Source organism: Dipodomys ordii, unplaced genomic scaffold (assembly GCF_000151885.1).
Source record: "Dipodomys ordii isolate 6190 unplaced genomic scaffold, Dord_2.0 Scaffold4, whole genome shotgun sequence".
In the NCBI taxonomy this organism is placed as follows: domain Eukaryota; kingdom Metazoa; phylum Chordata; class Mammalia; order Rodentia; family Heteromyidae; genus Dipodomys; species Dipodomys ordii.
This window is the reverse complement of record NW_012267220.1, coordinates 32,457,836-32,480,406: the sequence shown is the minus strand read 5'-3', so window position 1 is coordinate 32,480,406 and position 22,571 is coordinate 32,457,836. Positions and strand designations below refer to the sequence as shown.

The 22,571-nt window shown below is 43.3% G+C and overlaps 1 protein-coding gene across 2 annotated transcripts in view; it reads left to right on the top strand.

Moving 5' to 3' along the window:
• Positions 1–22,571, top strand: part of Rab11fip1 (RAB11 family interacting protein 1 (class I)) — a 37,235-nt gene that overhangs the window by 3,827 nt on the left and 10,837 nt on the right. Inside the window, exons 2-5 of one of the 2 annotated variants that reach the window (XM_013026769.1) lie at positions 14,740–15,182; positions 17,111–17,912; positions 19,646–21,466; positions 22,269–22,377. In XM_013026769.1, the coding sequence (XP_012882223.1) occupies positions 14,740–15,182; positions 17,111–17,912; positions 19,646–21,466; positions 22,269–22,377 (3,175 nt within the window). The remainder of the gene's footprint in view (positions 1–14,739; positions 15,183–17,110; positions 17,913–19,645; positions 21,467–22,268; positions 22,378–22,571) is intronic. The other variant, XM_013026776.1, reaches the window with a different exon arrangement.

Below are 22,571 nucleotides of genomic sequence, written 5' to 3'. Positions count from 1 at the left end.
GGCCTTGTGGGGAGTAGACGTTAAACCAATGAACACAAAAATAATCATGAATTGTGATAAGTCCAGTGGAGGAAAAGAACAGGCTATCACAAAAGAGAAGGAATGTTATGATTTGAAGAAGGAGATTATGAAGTGGGGTGTGGTGGATGGAGCCTAGAGTCCCAGTTATTCTAAAGATTGAGGCAGGGAGATTATTTGATCCCAGGAGTTCAAGCCCAGTCTGAGCAGAGGAGATTGCAAGATAGCTTTTGGCATATATCTGAGGAATAAAGAGGACTTCTTCTACTGAAGAGTGAAGCAAGTGGGCCTGGTAAGAAACCTGTGCAAAGGCTCAAAGGCTGGAGCACCTGGGAACTTAGGGGATTGTGTAGGGTAAAGCTGAAGAGAAAGGGATAGCTTTATTTAAGAGGAATAGAGCCAGGCCCTAATGCTTAAGCCTGTACTTGTAGTTACTCAGGAGGCTGAAATCTGAGGATCAGGATTCAAAGCCAGCTTGGGCAAACAAATCTGAGATTTTTTTTTTTTTTTTGGTCCAGTTGTGGGGTCTGAACTCTGGGCCTGGGTGCTGTCCCTCAGCTCTTCAGCTCAAGGCTGGTGCTCTACCACTTGAGCCACAGTGCCACTTCTGGCTTTTTTCTTTTTGCTTATGTGGTGCTGAGGAATCAAACTCAGGGCCTCAGGCATGCAAGGCAAGCGCTCTACCACTGAGCCACCTTCCCAGCCCACAAATCTGATATTTTTTTTTTTTAGAAATCTCCAATTAACTAGCAAAAAGCCTGAAGTGGAGGTATGGATCAAGTGGTAGAGTGTCAGCTTCAAGTGAAAAAGCTAAGGAAGAGCTTGAGTTCCCGAGCTCAAGCCCCCAGTACCAGCACCAAAAAAAAAGAAAAGAAAGAAAGATAATGTAATCCAGTTGTGGATTTCAGAAGTACTTTATGGGTTTAATTGGCCTAACTGATGGACTGAAGTGGTAGGGGGTGTGAGAGAGGAAGTAATAAGAATGAACAAGTAAAATAAAGAGAGTGTGGTGTTGAAAGTGAACCAGGAAGTGTCAGCTGCTTTCTTCCCCCAACAGTCACTTTGTTACTAGGGTGAGGTCACCATGATTGACAACTTGGGCAGTGCCATTTGGAAGTTGCGTTTCCTATTGTAGCAAATGACTAGGACAAGCCATTGAAACTAGGGTGTGTATAAGTCTCCCAGTAGTTACCATTTTAGTGCAGGCCAAGTTCTTTTGTTCTGTAATCCAAAAGCAACTGTAATCTTGTTGGAGTACTCTATGTAGCTGATGATGTCACTGCTTCAGGGACTATAGGACCGAGGAAAAGAAGTAAGATGTTAACAGTAGGTGCCAGGAATTGGTGGCTCATGCCTATAATCCTCACTCCTCAAGCTGTTGAGATCCAAGGATCATGGTTCAAAGCTAGGCTGGATAGAAAGTCTGTGAGACTCTTCTCTCCTGTTAACCACCAAAAAGTGGGAAATGGAGGTATTGTTGCCGTGATAGATCTCCAGATCCTTGAGTGAAAAAGCTAAGTGAAAGCATAAGACTCTGACTTCAAGTCCCACTACCGGCTGGCACACACACATCACACACTGTCTCCCTTCCACAAAGGGTATAAACCCATGAATGAAAAGTAAAACTCTCAAATGAATGAACTACTTAATGTCATCAACTCTAACGTGTATTTTTTGGCATAACTCTTCCTCCCTTTAACCGTATCTTAGATAGCTAGTAAACTCCTAAAGTATTAGTTGCTGTGTATCCTGGAAACATACTTTTGAAGGAACAAGTACTCTCTCTGGCTTAGCTCTATCAGGACCAAGGAGCTCAGGCCATATAAATACAAGACTGATAGGAGGTCATCAGAGGCCTTATCTTCTTTTCAGAGCAATTCCCAGGCTGCTCTTTGGTTCTAGATCTTGGCAGGTCTCTATACCTTGAGGTTCTTTGAATTCCAACAAAACCAACACCCAGCCTTTGTGTTGGCAAATGAGTCCTGCTTCCTCTAAGGTGTTCTGGGTTGGCTTTCATGCCATATCGGACTCAGTAGACCTAGCCTGACTTTTGCCATTTTTTCCTGAGGCAGGGATCATTTCTATCTGTTCTTTGCTCTGTGACCTAATGCAGGGGCTCAGTCAATGTCTCTGGAGTGTCTGCGTGGTTGGGGGTGTCCTACAGGCCAGGTGGCAGTTTGCCTGGATGAATTGGAGAATTGCTCAATCTTACATTTAGCCAGTGGATTCAAGACTGGAGATGGTGGGCAAAGTCAGGGACAAAGCTCTGCCTCTTTCAGTTTCCCAGCCTGGGATTCAGGTCTGTGATTGATTACTGCCCTTTCTTAACACTGAAGAAGCAAGTTTACCTCTGTGACCATGTGGGTAATGATGCCTTTTGCAAAAGAGCCAGTTTGACCCACTAATGAGAAATTCTTTCCCTGCTGGGAGAGGTATGTTGATAATCTAGTAAAGAAAAATCGAGGGCTTGAGTCTCCAGGGTGTCCCTGGGGGAATACTTTTAGGAATGTGCCTGTGGAGAGAAAAAAAGGCAGCTGTGATTATCTGTTCTTGAATTTGGGCCCTTGAATTGCCCAGAGGAAAGGCATTTATGAGAACTATTTCCAGAGGCGTGACTGCCTCTTACATCACTTTTGTAGTGCATTTTTATGAATAAGGACACGGCTAAGCTCTAGATAAAACCATAAGGGTTCTAGATATAATGGTCTGAAAGGGCCTCTTGTCATAGAATTCATGTCTTCTGTGTGAGCAACTGTGAGTGTAGTTCCATGTTTTTAACTTCTTCTGGGATGTCACCTCCTATAGCTCTTTTCCTTTCTTGGTCAGCAAATGTGATTGGTGTACACTGCAACAAAATGAAACTTTTCATTTGACTAATAATTTATTAAAGTGAAATTAAAAAAAAATTTCCTGCTTTGGACTTAGTGTGATTGCAAGATAAATCACAGATTCTCTGCTCCCTTGCCAAGAACTCTCAGAAGGGAGTACGTGAGTCTGTTTATGGGGCGAGGAGAGTGAACTGAATGTTCTTTGATGTTGGTCATGCACGTTTGTTTTCTTTTGTCTTGGCCCAGAGATGTGAGTCAAACCATTGGGTTTTCTTTCCCATCCTTAAAATCTCTTCGCTTGAGAACCCCACAGTTGGCAAGCTGTTCTTTGGTAGGTCAAATATAATGCATCAGTGGCCCTTATGTCTGGCCAACAGGTAAGATCCTGGATCTAATGGTAGAGTATTAACTTTTGTGTCTTTTTTGAGATATGATCAAACCTTGCAAGTAGATGATTACAGGCACAATAGGCTTACATGTTTTAAAATGAGTTAGTTTTCCTAATTCTTAGAGAATCTTCAAATAGTTTTTTCTTCAGTCCACTGAAGAATCTACTGTTGGTTTTTCTTCTTGGAAACATTGGTTCACACACTTTAGCAAATTTTGCCCTGGAATGTCTGAGTGAATGGGAGCCCTGTTTCTCATCTCTTCTCTTTGCTTAGAAACTGAAGGATTCTGTGAGAGTGGCTATGTATCTCTCAAGAAGTTACAGGAAATATATTCCAATCATAGTGTTTTTTTAAATCCTTATAATTTTGGAAATTATATAATACAAACCAAGTGTGTAGGTAAGTCTTTTCTTACTCCCTTCAAAGGAAAAATCCATTGTTACTTACATTTGATGACTAAGTTTAAATATTAGAGAGTATAGTCAGAACTATTCATACCCTAGGCTGTGGACATGGTTCAAGTGCTACATAGTGCTTGTCTAGAAAGTACCAGGCCCTAAGTTCAAACCATAGTACTACCAATGCATGCATTTGCTATCATAAATTCTCTTTCCGCAGCAATCTTCTGAAGGGTAAACTGGAATATTTGCACTTCAGAGTATCATAGTCTTTAGACTCAATGATACCGAGACTATAAGGCAAGCACATGTTATGTGCTACAGACAAAATGACCCGTGCACATAAGTTACAGCTAAAGAATAATTATGACTACAGCTTACAGCCAGACACTGTTTCAAACACTTCTCATGTACTAAACCATCTGATCTTCATGATAGACTCATGAGGTAGGTGTCCTGAAGCCTGTTTCAGAGAAACAGCTGAAGCCAGAGAAAGAAAAATAATTTGCCTAAAGTCTCTTAGCTAATCACTGGTTAGGTCTTGGCAAGAAGAAGAAAATGTATAAAATAGTAATAGATTAGTATGGAATTCAGTGAATTAAATTTTTTCTTCATTTTTGTAAGATGTTTTGATTTAAATGTTTAAGTTATTTTGAAATAAGGTCTCACTATGTAGCCTGTGATGACCTTGAACTCTCTGTCTTCCTGCCTCAATCTCCTGAGTGCTGATTCAAGCCAGCACTATGATACTTGGCCATGTTTTAATTCTGAAAGAATTTCTGTACTGGGTGCTTGGTGGCTCAAGCCTGTAATCCTAGCTACTCAGTTGGCTGATATTCAAGGATCATGGTTCAAAACTAACGTAGGCAGAAAAGTCCCTGTGAGACTCTTACCTGTAATTAACCACTCAAAAACCAGAAGTGGAGCTGTGGCTCGAAGTAATAGAGCACTAGCCTTGAACTAAAGAGCTCAGGGACAGTCCCCAGGCCCTGAGTTCAAGCCTCACAACTGACTGGAAAAAAAAGAATTTCTATAGGTCCCAGAATGTTTGAAACCTGTTTATATTCTCTTCCCTACCATGTCATTTACCTGTTCTTAGCATTAATTTAGATATTCTTCCAGGGCTACCGAGGTATTGTTTTAGAGACCAGGGTGAGAAATGAACATGATTTGTCCTCTGCTCTCAGGATCAACCAGTTCTTCCACAGTTGACCATGGGTGAGGGAAAGGTCTAGGGAGGAAAGGTTGGCTGATGGGGCTGATGGGTAATTCTATACTCAAAAGTTAGGCACTAATAGCCAGCTACTTTATTCTATAACAGAACTTGTTAAACTGCATAGCTTTGGTAAAATACACTCTGCCAAAGTTTTATAGGTTTTTTTAAATAGGTCATGTTTATACTTCTAGGCTAATAGGGGAAGAGACTAGACATTGCAACTCAATCCAAATGGACATAGTGCTCTTTTTAGCTCCATTTTGGGTTCTTCACACACTAACCATTTAATTCATTCATTCATTCATTTTAAAACTTTATTTTGTGCATGCATTTGCATGCACCAGTGCTGAGGCTTGAACTCAGGACCTCACATTCTCAATCTTTATTTTACTCAAGTCTGGTGTTCTACCACTTGAACCACAGCTCCACCTTCGGCTTTTTGGTGGCTAAATGGAGATAAGGGTAGCCAAGGTAGGGTTCAACTGGTAATCTTCAGATCTCAGCCTCCTGAGTAGCTGGGTATGATCCACCATCACCCAGCACATATTATTTATTGTTTGTTCATTTTTGTATCAGTACTAGCACTTAAACTTGATGCCTTTGAGCTCTTGCTTGACTTCTTTTGTTCATGGCTAATGTCACTTGAACCAAACCTCCAGTCCTCTGCTTTATTTCTACTCCCTGCTGCAGATGGTACCTGAGCCCTTTTGTAAAGCACTTCGAGTGAGGCCTGGCATGTACTCTGTTCTTCCTGCTTCTCTTCTCACCTGAGGCCACAATCCCCTGGGTGTAGATCCTTCGTTACTGTGGGAATGACTCACACCTCAGGTTGTATTTGAGGTTTGGCCTAAAAAGGAAAGTAGGCAGCCCACACTGATCCTGGAGTCCAAACTGCACACATCCCGTGAGATGTACACTGACCCATCTCAAATATGGCAACCACGCGAAGAGCTGCCCGCCTCATTGGCTTTCCCTTGCCTGGAGCTTCCTAGAGTTTGTTTGAGGATTTGTAGTTATTTATTTTGCTAAATAGTCTCTAGGTCGGTGGCTCTGGTAGCCCCGTTGGGATTTAAACTAGCTGAGAACCTTATGTGCCGTGAAATTGTGTACTTGCTCAGAGTGTCTTTTCCGTTGAAATGATTTTTGTATGCTTCTCAATGACAAAAGTTGCCTTGCAATTATCCCGGTGTTCAAAATGAGAAACGAGGCAGTAGTTGTATCAGTGTAGCTGATCCTTTGTGATGTGCAGTAACCCACTGTGTAGTCAGTCTACCAGAAGGTAAGTTTGTGTGAGCTTCTTCATTGCTGTATCTCTAGTTCCTGGCACGTAAGCATGTGTGTACTGAATCTCAGAAGCCAATATTTCTCTATATGGGTCTGCCCCCCAGAATGTTTTGAAGGAAAAACATGTTTTCTTCAGTTGCAGAAAAACATACCAGACAGCTCTTTGCCAACTAGTATAATCCTATCTGTCTGCAGGGATGCATCAGGAGACTGTATTTCCCTGTCTAGGAATCACATTGCCTGGTCCAGTGAGAGGCCCCTGGATATGCTTTTTTGTTGTTGTTGGTTGTGGGCACTATACCTGAGCTTTTGTGTTGAAGGTTAACACTATCCCTTTGAGCTACAACTCTACTTCTAGTTTTCTGGCAGTTCATTGGAGATATAAGTCTCATGGACTTTCCTACCCAGGCTGGCTTCAAACCACAACCCTCAGATCTCAGCCTCCTGAGTAACTAGGATTATAGATGTGAACCACTAGCGTCCAGCCTGAGATCAGCTTTCTGTGTGAGATGTTGGCTGTCTGTTCTTCTGAAAATGGGCCCTAAGGTTTGAGTGTTTTGGGGTCCCAGAATGACTGATAGGAGCCCTAAAAATGTTGAGCTGGCCTTCTCAGTAGGCATGTCCTGGGTCCAAAGCCTGTTTCTTTCTCCATGTGGACACCCAACATGTGTGTCCTTTTTACCTCTCTCTGCATTGCTTCCTTTTTTTCCTTTTATTTCTCTTCCCCGACTATTGCTTTTGTTTGTTTGTTTTGTTATTGAGACAGGGTCTCAAAATGTAGAGGCTGGTCTTGAACTTAAAATATGCCTGCTTCGACTTCCTAAATTCTACAAGTGTGGTTATTTCTCTTCTCATCCCTTTCTCTTGTAATAGTGGGGACTGAACTATGGCCTTGAGCTTGCTAGACAAGTCCTCTACCACTTGAGCTGGGCCCTATTTCTCTCCCTATTCTCAGCCCTATTACTCTCTTTGAAAGTATAAAAAAATGTAAAAAATGTAAATGACTTTCTGTGTATTTTTAGCTATTGCCTTGTCTTCCCATTGCCCCCTAAATCAACACAAATGACAGCAATAGAGTAGGCCATTTGGATGACACAGTTTTGCTTGTATATGCCAAGACTGTTACTTGGGAGAATATAGAGTTGATAACAACAATTACCTCTGCGAAGAGGACTGAGGGGCCAAAGGAATGAATAGTTCATTCTGTGTGGTTGCAATTTTTACCCTATACCTGTTATTACTTTAACAGAAGGTTATGGGGCAGAAGGTAGGGCTCAGGGTTAGAGTGTATACTCAGCTAGCACTCACAGGGCCTGAGTTTCATCCCCAGCAAGACCCCAAAAAAGACATAAATCACCTGTCAATTTTGTATGTTCAAAGATCTTTATAATTTTTTTTTTTTTTAACTCAGGGCCTGGGTACTGTCCGTAAGCTTTTTTGTTGAAGGCCAGTGCTCTATCAAGTATGCAACAGCTCCACTTCCAGCTTTTTTTTTCTGGTTAATTGGAGATAAATGGAAATTTCCTGTTTAGGCTGGCTTTAAACCAGTTCAGATCTTGGTGCCCTCAATAGCTAGGATTACAGGCCTAAGCCACCCATACTTGAGGAGCAAAAGGCTGGTTTTTTTTTGTTTTTTGGGTCCAGTTGTGGGGCCGAACTCTGGGCCTGGGCGCTGTCCCTCAGCTCTTCAGCTCAAGGCTAGTGCTCTATCACTTGAGCCACAGCGCCACTGCCGGCTTTTTTCTTTTTGCTTATGTGGTGCTGAGGAATCGAACTCAGGGCCTCAGGCATGCAAGGCAAGCGCTCTACCACTGAGCCACCTTCCCAGCCCAAAAGGCTGGGTTTTAAGTATAAGTTAAAAAAAAATACTGATTTATAGAAAGGACCATTTAATTAGGTTTTTTTTTTTTGAGGGGGGAGGAGAGATGGATTGAAGGTTTTTTTTTTCTTTCAGATTATAGGCTTAAAAATAAACTTGTTATCTTTCGATTATACCTTTCTTTCTGTACTCTGCCCTTTGGACAGGAAAATGAACCCAGCCTTGATTTCTGAGATAAGTCAAGCTTTGTGGGTCTGTGTGAAAGGAGTGCCGGGCACGCCCATGCTGCCACCATATGCTGGGTAGCCATGCTGTGACTGCATTATTTATAAATTGCTCTTCTTATGTGAACTGGAAGACACAGAGACACTGAGAAACTGAAAGGATCTTTTTTTTTTTTTTTTCTGTCGGTTGTGGGGTCTGAACTGTGGGCCTGCGCCTAGGCTCTGACCCTGAGCTCTTCAGCTTAAGGCTAGCGCTCTACCACTTGAGCCAAGGTGCTACTTCCAGCTTTCTCTGCGTATGTGGTGCTGAGGAATCGAACCTGGGGCCTCGTGCATGCAAGGCAAGCACTCTACCACTGAGCCACCTTCCCAGCCTCCTGAATGGATTAATGTGAAACCTACAACCTGCTGTTGATTTGGGATTTCTAGGGTGATACATTCATGGACAGTGGCCTACACTTGTCTTCTGCAGTTGTGTGTGTGACAGACATCTGTCACTTAGCCTGTCTTTCCCTATCCATCTTTAATGAATCCAACACAGAGTTTAAGTTGAATGACTTCCTGGAATGCCCATCTGCCTATGACTCCTGGTCTGTTTTGCCATCCTCACAACCACTATAGCTATACTTGGCTGCTTGGTGTTTGGTTTTAGGTTTGCTTGGGACAATTGACAGAAAGAACTGGTTGAGTTTCTGGTTGAACCTCTTAGTGGTCCTGGAAGCTTTCTAATTTAATTTCACCTTATGGGTGAGGTTGGGAGAGATAGTGGAGAATGATGGAAGGGGTGGCATTGGTCATGATGCATTGTACTTACAAATTGAATCCCCTTGGGTCCATGCCTTAATCTTAGCTTTTGAGGAAGTTAAGATCTAAGGATCAGTGTTCAAACCCACCCTGGCCGGGAAAGTCCATGATACTCTCCAAAAAGCTAGCAGTAGAGTTATGGTTCAAGTTAACCTTGAGGTGAAAAAAAGAAAAGGACAGTGCCTAGGCCCTGAGTTCAAGCCCCAGTATCGACTTGTATGCACATGCATTACACACACACACACACACACACACACACACACACACACACAGAGCCTCTCTTTCTCTCTCTTAGATAATTAAAACAAAAGAAAATAAATCCCACTTTAGTGCCCAACAAAGCATATGGCAAAACTAGCTCCAAGGCAAGATTCTGGGCTTGATGGTAGGTTTGCTCAAAAGAGACACTGGCCCTATAACTTTTAGAAAGACAGACCTGGTTCCCGAAGTGGTCAAGTGGCATTCTTAGAAGAACTGTGTAGTTTCATCTCTGGGGAGAAGGGCTGGCAGAAGCCGGTGGGGCAGGGCTGGTGGGGAAGCCCTGCAGCCCCTCCTCCCTGGGTGGAGGATGTGAGGCCTCTGTTCCCTGTGGCCTATCTCCTTTTCAGGGGCCTACAACTGGTGTTTACAAAAGCCAAACCCCCTTCATCACCAAGCTACTGTGAACCACATGACCACCAGAGGAGAAAAATACAAATAATCCTCTCAACATCTAAATGACAAATATGCAAAGTATTCCAGGCCAGGTCCTAGAAAACACAAGGCTGATTGCTGAGAGAAATTGGCTCCAAAGACCTTGTATCTGCTAATACTGAATACTTTTCTCTCTTCTTTCTCATAAAAGCTTCAAAATAAAAGGTTCAAAATAGTAGCTCACATCTTGGCTGTATTTCGTCACTTTACATTTATGTATGTATGTATGTATGTATGTATGTCAGTATGGCAGTATGGCGGTATGGTGGTTGTGGGGCTTGAACTCTGGACCTGGGTGCTGTCCCTCAGCGCTTCAGCTCAAGGCAAGTACTCTACCACTTGAACCACAGCACCACCTCTGGTTTTCTGGTAGTTAAGGATGTTCCTGCCACATCTGGCTTTAAACCACGATTCTCAGATCTCAGCCTCCTGAGTAGCTAGGCATGAGCCACCGGTGCCCTACTTTACTTTAACTTTTTAAAGATAGTGTATTAGGCTTTATATAGTCATATGATTTATTATTGATAGCAGTTATAATGGGGTTTTCAACTTCTTTCCTTACTGAGGGCCATTTAAATTAAGCTTATAAGCTAGAGGTGGTAGAGCACTTGACTAGCATGCTCAAGGCCCTGAATCCCATACCCTGAAGAGCAAAACAAAAATTTGAGCCATGCTCCAGTATCACAGACCTGTAATCCTAGCAACTCTGGAGGCTGAGATCTGAGTATCATGGTTCTAAGAGCTTAGCCAGGAAAGTCTGAGACTCTTATCTCCTATTAGCCACCAAAAAGACAGCTTTGAGCAAAATAGCTAAAGTTCAAGCTCCAGTAGCAGCACAAACAAAACAAAAACCATGTGAATATACACACAAATCTTAAGCTTCTTCAAAAAGAGTTGAAATTTGAGACTTCTCCCTTTTCTCTGCTACAAAAGATGGATTAGGAGAGGATTTAAAGTAGAAGCCTTGGTGAGGAGAAAGAAGAGCTTTGGAAAAATGCAGAAAGGATTTAGAATCCTAGCCGTCTTCATACTAGCCATGGGATTTTGTACCAATGAGCCACTTTGTGAACTCTGATTTCCTCATTGGGGAAGTGGGCATAATATCCACATTGTGTTATTCTTGTGAGACTTACAGGAGGTTGTCTGTTCAGTGCATACTGTACCTGGTATGCTGTCAGTGCTGGTCAAGTGTTAGCTTTCCACTTCCCTCTGTCCCTTGCATTTTTGTATAGAACAAGCCAAATACTGGGGCCTGCAATCTGCCCTTTGAGCCTGCTGCAGCTGAAAGTGAGAGAGGAAGTTATATTCATTTGGACAAAACCATCATTTCCTTAAAGCCCATTGCCATTGGTTCTTAAATAGGTCACTGAAAAAAAACATCAGAATGTAAGGTTCTCCATTTGCAAGGTGACCTGTGGATGGCCCTTGTTAGGCCAGGTTATTTGGTCTTGGCTGTCCCTTAATGGTTCTGTTGGCAGCTAGGCCTCATGGTTCACCAAAGGTGTTGAGTTTCCAGCTGGAAAATGGATGCCAAGGAGATTGCTTTTCCTGAAGTTTTCTTGTCATCTGAGTGGGGCTGCTATAATGTCATTTACCATATCTTGAGGTAGTTTGTTAAGTGATTAAGTGAAATACTTGGATGATATTTGAAATGTTCTTTTTTTTTTTATAATAGTAAGCCAAAGTATACTACCTTCTTTCTAGTTTCTTCCCCCTCCCCCCCACACCAAATTATGGTAAAATAGAACTCTTTTACTTTTAGCCTTTTGTAGTACTGAGAATAGAACCCAAGGCCTTGTACCTAGTAGACAAAAGCTATAGCACAGAGCTACACTGCTAGCCATTTTTGTTTTTGAGAAAATGTCTTAGTAACTTTTGCTGAGACTGGCCTCAAACTTGTGAATCTACTGCCTTTACCTTCCAAGTATCTAGGATTATAGTTGTGTGTCATCCTGCCCTGCCCAGCTTTTTAATATTTATTGATTTATTTATTTAGTGTAGTCTTGGGGCATGAACTCAGAGCCTGGGAGCTGTCCCTGAGCATTTTTTTTTTTTACTTAAAAAAATTGTTTTTGTGTAGTTGATATACAAAGGGGTTACAGTTACAGTTACATGACTCAGGTACAATCAGTACAATTCCTTTTGAACCATTTTTCCTTTTCTGTGGCTCCCAATCTTTCCCTCCACTCCCCACCCATAAGATATCCAGTCATAAGCCGGGCGCTGGTGGCTCACGCCTGTAATCCTAGCTACTCAGGAGGCTGAGATCTGAGGATCGCGGTTCAAAGCCAGCCCGGGCAGGAGAGACTGTGGGACTCCTATCTCCAATAGACCACCAGAAAACCGGAAGTGGCGCTGTAGCTCAAGTGGTAGAGCGCTCACCTTGAGCTGAAGAGCTGAGGGACAGTGCCCAGGCCCAGAGTTCAAGCCCCACGACCGACAAAAAAAAAAAGAAAAAGATATCCAGTCATTTTCTACATAGTGTCTGGGTGAGTATCACTGTTGAATCTGTTCATCTTTGTTCCACCTTTTATGTGCCTTCCCTTACTTTTCCAATGCAAACCAACTAACATTACAAAAGAAGAGAATGAAAACAACAACAATAGCAACTAAAGAGTGTCTCTTGTTTCCTTTTCTTGGAGTTCATTTCATAAACTATTATTTTATATGATCATCTGTCCATAGCTATTGAGCCTTTGCCTACTACTATGCTTGGCTTCCTTGGGCCTCTGAATGTTAATGATTAGGGTCCTATATAATTTATCATGTCCCAGTTTTATGCATTTGTTTTGGTCATTCAGTGTGTTTACTTGTAGATTTATAAGCACATTCTAGTTACCACAAATAAGGGAAACCATGTAGCCTATATTTCCTTGGCTCTGGCTTACTTCACTTAATATAATTTTTTCCAAGTGTATTTCCTTACAAATGAATGGTACAATATTATTCTTTCTGATGGATGAGTAGAACTCTATTGTATGCACACACACACACACACACACATACAAATTTTCTTGATCCATTTGTCCACTGAGGGCCATCTAGGTTGATTCCATATCTTGGCTATGGTGAACAATGCTGCAAGAAACATGGTTGTGCTGGTGGCTTTACTTTGGCCTGGTTTGTGATCCATTGGATAAATGTCCAGGAGTGGAATTGCCAGGTCATAGGAAAGCTCTTGTTTCCTCTTTTAGGGAACCTCCATACTGCTTTTCAGAGTGGTTGAACAAATTTACGTTCATACCAACAGTGTAATAAGGTTCTCTTTTGGCTATATCCCCACCAACATTTGTTATTGTTGATTTTCCTGAAAATGGCTATTCTAACTGAAGTAAGGTGAAATCTCAATGTTGTTTTGATTTGCATATCTTTTATGGGCAGAGATGTTGAACACTTCTTCAAGTGTCTATTAACCATTCTTTTTTCTTCCGGAGAAGTCTCTCTTTAGGTCTTTAGCCTATTTATTGACTGGATTATTGTGTTTTTGAGGGTTTATTTTTGGGGGGGGAGTTAATTTTTTGAGCTCTAAGTGTATTTTGGATATGAGGCCCTTGTCAGATGTATAGCTAGTGAAGATTTTCTTTCAGTCTGTGGGCTTTCTACTTATCTTGCTAGCTATGTCCTTTGTTAAGCAGAGGCTTTTCGGTTTGATACAATCCCACGCATCCAGCCTTTCTTTGATATGTTGGGATTCTGTGATTTTGTTCAGGAAGTTTCCCTCTGTGCCTAGAAGCTTTAGGGTTCCCTACCTCTTCCTGTAATATTTTTTTCTTTTTCTTTTCTTTTTTTTTTTGGTCGGTCATGGGACCTGAAATCTGGACCTGGGCATTGTCCCTCAGCTCTTCAGCTCAAGGCTAGCGCTCTACCACTTGAGCCACAGTGCCACTTCTGGCTTTTTCTGCTTATGTGGTGCTGAGGAATCCAACCCAACCCAGGGCCTCATGCATGCAAGGCAAGCACTGTACCACTGAGCCACCTTCCCAGCCCCTCCTATAATATCTTCACAGTATCTGACCTTACATTGAGGTCTTTGATCCATTTAGAGTTGATTCTGATGCAAGGGGATATATGGGTATCTAGCTTCAGTTTTCTGCATGCAGATATCCAATTTTGCCAGCACCACTTGTTGAAGAGGCTGTCTTTTTTCCAACCTGTGTTTTTGGCTCCCTTATCAAATATTAGGTGGCTGTATATTTGTGAGCTTTTTTCTGGCTCTTCTATTCTGTGCCATTAGTCCTCAGGCCTATTCTTGTGCCAGTATCAAGCTACTTTTATTACTATGGTTTTGTAATAAAGCTTGAAGTTTGGTACTGATATTTTTCTACCACTGTTCTTCCTGCTAAGGATTGTCTGGGTCTTTTATTATTATTCCATATGAATTTTTGGATTGGTTTCTGTATTTACTTGAAGAAAGTTGTTGGGATTTTTAATGGGTATTGCAGTGAATTTGCATATTGCCGTGGGCAGAATTACTATTTTTACTATGTTAATTTTTCTCAAGGCTAGTGCTCTACCACTAGAGCCACAGCTCTACTTCCTACCTAGCTGACTTTGAACTGTTACCCTCAGATCTCAGCCTCCTGAGTAGTTAGAATTATAGGTGGGAGCCACTGACTCCCAGTCCAGCCTTTTATATTAATTAATTAATTAATTTTGACAGGGTCTTACTCTGTTGCTTAGGCTGGCCTGAAATTTCTATACTCAAGTGACCCTCTGTTTCAGAATCCAATTTAGTTGAGATTATAAGTGTGACCCACTGTGCTCAGCTTTTTAGTTTTAGAAATAGCTTTTAATGGATCAGGATTTTAGATGATTATAAGGGCTGGAGGTATAGCTCCAGCTTAGCATGCTTAAGGCCCTGGGTTCATCACCAGCACACAAAAATCAATAAAGAAATAAAGGTACAAATTTTGCCCTCAGCACCCATTTCACCAAAGAGAAAGCCTAAGAATGCATTTGTTGAAGAGGTTGGCGGAGCCAAGAGGAGAAACCCGTTAATGGGGACCATAAGCACTGTTGTAAACTCTTGCGCCCAAAGGTAACCTCTCAGCCTCTCTTCCCTTTAGGTGGTATACCTTAAGATCCAAGCCAGGAAAGAAGGACAAAGAGCGTGGAGAAATTGAGGTGGATATCCAGTTCATGAGAAACAACATGACTGCTAGCATGTTTGACCTCTCAATGAAAGACAAACCTCGGAACCCATTTGGAAAACTGAAAGACAAGATCAAAGGGAAGAATAAGGATAGTATGTCTGATACGGCCTCTGCCATTGTCCCCAGTGTGACACCCTCCATAGACAGTGATGATGAATCTTTTTCAAAAGACAAGAAAAAGAAATCAAAGATCAAGACTTTGTTTTCCAAATCGAATTTGCAGAAAACACCGCTTTCCCAGTCTATGTCTGTCCTGCCTACTTCAAAGCCAGACAAAGTGCTACTTCGGCCTGGAGACTTCCAGTCTCAGTGGGAGGATGATGACAATGAAGACGAGTCCTCCTCCGCCTCAGACAGTAAGTCCCTGCTGCTGCTTCTCATTTGGCTTCTCTTTTCATTTCCACCTTGGCCTCCCTTGCAGTATCAGATGGGCAGAGAAAAGACTTTAACTCAGCATTTTAGTTCTTGCACTGATAGTGGTGGTGTTGGTGGTAGTAATAGAGATGGTGGTGATGTCAGTTTTGGTTGAGAGCCATCTTTATTTCTAAGTACTGTGGTTTCTAAGAATGTGTAAATGCCTTCAAAATATCTGGCTCTGCATCAGTTTGGAGCTCATAGAATGAGTTCTTTATGTTCAGGTTTTGCTTTTATTTTTTTATGTTGTTTTGTTTTTAAGGTAAAGCCATGGAGTCACCAGGTGCTGGTGGCTCATATCTACAATCCTACCTACATAGGAGGTAGAGATCTGAGGATCTCAGTTTGAAACCAGCCTGAATAGATAAATCTGAGACTATTATCTCCAGTTAACCAGTTAACCAGTAAAAGGCCAGAAGTGGAGTTGTGGTTCAAGTAGTAGAGTGACACCTGTGAGCTAAAAGAGAAGCCAAGAAAAAAACAACCAAAGAGCTGGGCATTAGTAGCTCACACCTGTAATCTTAGCTTCTCAGAAGGCTGAGATCTGAGGATCATGGTTTGAAGCCAGTTTGGGCAGAAAAGTGTATGAGACTCAAATCTCCAATTAATCAACAAAAAGTTGGAAGTGGAGCTATGACTCAAGTGGTAGAGTGCTAGACTTGAACAAAAGGGCTAAGAGACAACACTCAGGCCCTGAGTTCAAACCCCAGGACTGGCACACATACATGCACATGTGCATGTGCGCACGCGCGCGCACACACACACACAAGAAAACTAAACAAATGAAAAAACAAAATATGGAAACTTGTAATTCTATTTCATTAATTCATTCAGTAGTTACTGAGCTCTGTTATGGGCTTAAAACACTGAGATATATCCTTAATGGAAGCTCAGGAAATCCTGTTCCCTTAACACAGAATTAATTGTGTATATTTGAATTTTATTTAACTTACTTTAATATTCATATTTGCATTTTGTATTTGAATTTCAATTTCTTGAACTAATTGTTTTTCTTTTCTTGTGTGTGTGTGTGTGTGTGTGTGTGTGTATGCGTCAGTCCTAAGACTTGGAACTCAGGGTCTGGGTGTCCTGCCTTTTTGCTCAAGGCTAGCACTCTACTACTTGAGTCACAGATCTACTTCTGGCTTTTTTTGTTTTAGTTGGCTGTAGGGCTTGAACTCAAGGCCTGGGTGCTATTTCTGAGCTTTTTTACTCAAGTCTGGTGCTCTACCACTTTAAGCCACAACACCACTTCTCGTTTTCTGGTGGCTAATTGGAGATAAGAGTCTCACAGACTTTCCTGCTCAGGCTAGCTTTGTACTATAATCCTTAGATCTCAGCCTCCTAAGTAGCTAGGATTATAAGCATGAGCCACTAGCGCCTGGATACTAGTGGCTTTTTGATGATTAAATGGAGATAAGACTCTCCCAGACTTTCCTGTCCAGGCTGGCTTCAAACCATGATCCTCAGACCTCAGCTTCCTGAGTTGCTAGGATTATAGGTGTCAACCACCAGCACCCAGCTTAACTTATTTTGGGGACCAGGTCTCCTTGTGAAGTCCAGACTGGCCTCAAGTCACAATTCTACTGGAATTACCATTATACTTGGCCTTGAATTTTAATTTCAATGACTAAATTTCTGCTGTTTGAAAAAGGCTGCCCTTTTTCATTTTTTAACAAAACTGTATCCAGCAACTGACAAATGTCTGCCCATTGTAAATCACTCATTTTATTCTTTTATTCACCCTTTCCTTTTTTACTGGGACTCAAACCCAAGGCTTTAGGTATCCTAGGCAAGGACTTTACCAATGTGCCACATCTTCAGTCCCCAACCATTTAATTCTCTGTCCCCTCTCTGCATTCCTTCCTAGTCACGTCCCAAAAGAGAGCAGTGAGTGCGGATCCGAAACAACTGAACCAAATCAACTTCAGCCTTCCCAAGAAAGAAGGGTTGTCCTTTCTTGGGGGCCTTCGGTCCAAGAACGACTTCCTTTCCCGCTCTAACATCTGTATCAATGGGAACCATGTTTACCTGGAGCAACCAGAGGCCAAGAGTGAAACCAAGGACAGCAGTCCATCTAATTCCCCATCACCCCAGGGCTTCCGGAAGAAGCATTTGTTCTCCTCCACTGAAAACCTTGCCATTCGGTCTTGGAAGGAGGCTGGGGAAGGTGACAGCACCTCTTCCGACAGGCGGCTGTCTGAGACCTCCACCAAGGGCTCTCCAAAGTCCACGGACTCGCTGAAGTCCATGTCTCTGCCATCCTACCGTCCTCTGGCCAGTGGGGACATTAGGGAAAACATGGCTCCAGTGAACTTGGAGGTTGTCAGAGAAACCAAAGATAGCAAAAAACCAGAGAGCAAGAAATCCTCTTTGCTTTCTCTGGTGACAGGAAAGAAGGATGTAGTGAAGGGCAGTGAAAGTGAAAGCCCTCATGCTGTCCCCTCCAAGGAGAAGGAAGGCATGCTTGCAGAAGCCCAGCCCAAGGAGGAAGACCCGGTGAGAAGGTCGGAGAAAGTTGCTGCAGATGTTACTTCCAGACAGGGCAATTCCCTCAATCCCTTTGAAGACGTGCAGATCTCAGAGCCAGAAGTGGGACAGGAGACCACGTGTGAACCAAAGCCACCCATTCCTTCTGCGAGGGTTCCGCAGACCAAAGCTGTGAAGCCTCGGTGAGTCTTGACTCTTCTCACACCGGGCTTGCCCCTTTTCTCTGTGGGACTTAGAAGGAAGGCCTCTTTCTACTAGAGCAAACCTGGCCTGTCCCATGATGGCACAAAGGTTTGCCAAAGGTTTGCTGTTTTCTCTAGTCCCTACTGAGGACCAGCCTGGGCTTGCCTAGGCTGCATGAAGGCAGCATGTTTCCCAGCGCAAAGCTACCACCCAGTAGGTGTGGCTTGTTCTCAGTAAGCCAATAAGAGCCAATTCTGAATTAGAATGCAAGGCTGGGGTTGTGAGCGTTTCCCTTGAGGAAGATGCTGTCTTTGATTGCACAGTGTCATTGCTTTGCTGGCATGAATGACCTTTGAGTGTGCCTGTGATAGCTTTCTGTGTCTCCTCTGTGCCTGGATCTCAAAACCTTTGTGAGCCTGGATAGCCTTCTGCTTTCTCAGGTGACACGTGAATTCATGCTCAGTGTTTCTGTAGTCTGGGAAATCCAACCTTTTTTTGGAGATCTACTTTCCTTGGACACACACGCATGCACACATGTCTTTTCTCTTTGAAATCCAGACCTGTTGCCTTGTGTTTTTAGATGAACTTTAAATTTATAAAAATTTTTCTTTTTAGGGCTGGGAAGGTGGCTCAGTGGTAGAGCGCTTGCCTTGTATGCATGAGGCCCTGGGTTCGATTCCTCAGCACCACATAAGCAAAAAAAATTTTTTTTTTATTTTTAGTATCTTTATTGTAAAAGTGATGAACAGGGGCTTGCAGTTACATAAGTAAGGTAACGAGTACATTTCTTTTTAAAAACTATTACTCTTCTCATTGTCTCCTGTTTACCCCTCTCTACTCCCCTCTCCCCCAACTTGTATAGTTCATTTCCAACATTGTGTCAAGTGAGTATCATTGTTGCATTAGTTCATCTTTTGCCCTGCTGTTTCTGTGATTCCCTTTCCCTTCCATGGATTGAATAAATTTATATACAAGACAAAAGGTACAGCCAGGCGCCGGTGGCTCATGCCTGTAATCCTAGCTACTCAGGAGGCTGAGATCTGAGGATCACAGTTCAAAGCCAGACTAGGCAGGAAAATCCTTGAGATTCTTATCTCCAATTAACTACTAGAAAACCAGAAGTGGCATTGTGGCTCAAGTGGTAGGGTGCTAGCCTTGAGCTAAAGAGCTGAGGTACAGCACCCAGGCCCAGCGTTCATGCTCTACAACCAAAACAAAAATCAAACAAAACAAAACAAAAAGAACCAAGACAAGGGTACAGAAAACTAAAACAGAAAAAAAAATAGAAATAACTGCATACAGGACATAATAAGAACCTCTTGTTTTCAATTCTTGGAGTTCATGTTGATATACTTAGATGAACTTTTTTTGTCCTGCCATAATGAAGTAGTAATCTGGAATTATTGGCTGTTACCTTAGCTGGATTTTTCCATTCCTACTGCAGCAGATGTTGGTGTGGCAAATGTGCTTGGTGATAAAGGTACCTTTTCTGTATGCTGGGAGCATATATAGCTCAGTTGCAGCGTGTGTACTTAGCATGTGTGAGGCCCTAGGGAAATGAAAAGTATATTTTTTGTATGTTAAGGGTGGGTATTCCCTAACTTTCTAACATAACCCCAAGTATACATTAAAAATCTCTCCCTCGTAGAAAAATTTTAATTTTACATGTTTTTTTTGTCTTTCACAATGCATCTGCAACTGACCGGCAGATTTTATTTTGTCCTTTTTGCAGACTGGAAGTGTCTCCAGAGGCTCAATCCAAAGCCAGGTTTCCTTCTTCCCTCAACTCTCCTCTTCTTTCCTCTGCTCTTCTTCCTAGCTCTGGTCAGACACTTGACCTTTCTGAATTAGGACATGGTTCAGAGACAGACTCCTCTGAAAGTCCCTCTGTCTCCTCATCTTTCTCATCCCCCATTACAGCTCCTATTTCTACATCTACTCCAATTGAACACTGGGCCCCCACGGGCGAGGGCCAGATCAGTTCTGAAGAACCACCTTTGCTCCTTAAAGCAGGCTGGCAAAAGGAGAGTTCAGCACCAGTTCCAAACACTGGCTCCTCTGCGTTGGGATCACTTTGCAAACAGACACCCATCGCAGTGTGGGAAAAAACAGGAGATACTCCAAGGAGCAGGAACAGTGAGTCTGACCTGGTAAGGGAAGCTAGCAGTGATGAATCAGGAAATCATCTTCAGGAGCAGCAAGAGGCTCTGAGGGTTTCCTATCAAGAACAAGAGGACTGTATCCACTGCCCTGAAGAGGCTCACAGAGCACCATTTGCTCTTTTCCTCAGCAGTGGCACAATCACAGGTCTCTCCCAGAAGCCTGTAGCTGAGGGAGATACAGACATTGGAAATCAGTCTAGATCTTTGAGGGAGAACAGAGTTAGGGGTGGTAGATTGACTCCTACAGTCAAAGAATTAGCATCTCCCCTTCGGGTGGAAGAAGTAGCCCTCCCATTGGACACCATGACACAGAAACATGAAGAGCTGGATCTGAACACCAGTGAGGCCCCAAAGAAAGTAAAAAAGCGTGTGTCCTTTTCTGAGCAGCTCTTTATACAAGAGGAGGTGGAGAAACCCACAGGATTAGGAGCAGAAGACAAAAGGCATCCCCAGAAGCTGGCCTGTGAGGAGGCTGTCCCGGGAACCACATCTAGCATGGAGCCCCTCAGCCTTCCTCACACAGATGACACAGAGCAGGAGCCTGTGGACACAGAAGACCAGCGCCTCATCCCCTCTCATGAGGAGAGCTTCTCCCAAGACCCCACGAGTGAAGCAAGCTCAGTAAAAGGCAGCCTACTTTTCCAGATCGAAGGGGATAATACCCTCACAGCTCAGTATCAGAGCAAAGCCAGCGATCATGAAGGCCTATTGTCTGATCCCCTGAGTGGTCTTCCCTCCGCCTCTGATGTGAAACCTCCCCCTATGACTGATCTGAACTTGTCCCTTCCTTCCATTCCTGAAGTGGCCTCAGATGATGAGAGAGTAGATGAGGTTGAAGGTATGAGGGAGACAGCAAAGCCAAGAGTGCCAGAAGTAGAAGCTCCATCCTTCGGTGGGTCCCCTCCCTTTCCTGCGGAGGCAGGGGGGCTGAATGGTGGGGTGTCTGGGTCTTCTTCCACAGAGAATCTGCTTGTCCTAAGGCTACAAGCCTCCAAAGCAGCTTCTGTAGAGCAGACAGTAGCTTTGGGAATTCATAAATCACATCTTGACGTAGATGAGCAGTTGCCAGACTCTGATATTTGTGAAGAAACAAAGGCCAAGGAAAGTGGGATGCCCAGTCAGCCTGCTGGCTCATCTCTGGACTCTCCTGTACCCAGCCCCTCCCTCTCTGAGACCTTTCCTGCTACACATTCTTTCCCCAGCTCTCCACATTCCCACACTCACCACACCATTGCAGCAGAATCTCAAAAACAAGCAACAGCTGAGGGCTCCGCTGCTAAAGTTGACAATTTTGGCAAGAGGAAGCCGCTTCTTCAGGCCTGGGTCTCACCCTCAGAGACACATCCAGTCTCAGCTCAGCCAAGCACAGGAACGGGGGCAGCCAAGCACAGGTGAGAGATGGGGAGACTGTCTTTGTAACTCTTTGCTTTTATCTGCAGTGGTCTTGGCTTCCAACCACCGAGTTCCTGAGCCCCCAATCTGCCTACCTGGCTGAGAGGGCCTGTCTTACAAAAGCTGTGGCGTGTGGTGGGAATACCTGAAGACCATCTGCATGAGTAGCAAGATCATGGTAGGAGTTCTCAAAAATAGCTTAGGAATCCTGCAGAGTTAGGAGCCAGTCAGATTCTGGAGCCCTCCAACTGTAGAAATGTTCCTTGAAGAGGGTCAGGAAGAAGCCAAGATGGAGCAGTAGAATCACATGGTGTTGAAATCTGTCCAAAGAGCAGCTGTTGTGCTTGTTCTGAATTGCAAGCCCATTGGAGTCCTAGTGACAGGCCATAGTTACCTTTACATACAAGAGACTTTCTGAGGTCCTTTTAGGTGGATGTGTTTGGGATCAAACCCAAGACCCATGTGTGCTTGGTACTTGCCTTGCCACTGAGTTTCACCCCAGGCCTTAAAGTCTGTCTTTAATCCCTCCTGATTTTCTTAACCTGGCAAAAAGCTCATGAGAACATCAAGATACCTGGCCCAGGATGTGCTTTGCTGGCTTGTGTGTGGCAGCCTTGTCCTGTCTGCTTTCAGTTCCACAGGAGCTGAAACATTGGAGTGGATCCTGGACGACAGATGTGAACAAAGTGTATTCTACTCTCTCCTCCCTCATCTATTTTGCCAGCTGCCATCTTTGAGATGGGCAGTTCTCAATTTTGTGGTTACAGGAAGGTTTCAGAATCTTCTTTCCCTTTTCTTTAGACTCCAGCCTGTGAAACCAATGAATACAACAGCCACCAAGATCACCAACTCCAGTTTGGGAACTGCCACCATCATCAGTGAGAACCTCATCAATGAAGCAATGATGAAGGTATGGCATGTTGGCATGTTACAGACCTATAGCTATCATGTGTAAAGTCATCATTATAGCTTAGCATGGCAGTTCAGGCCTATAATTCTAGCTAAGGAAGTGGCGCTGTAGCTCAAGTGGTAGAGCACTCGCCTTGAGTTGAAGAGCTGAGGGACAACACCCAGGCCCAGAGTTCAAGCCCGACGACTGACCAA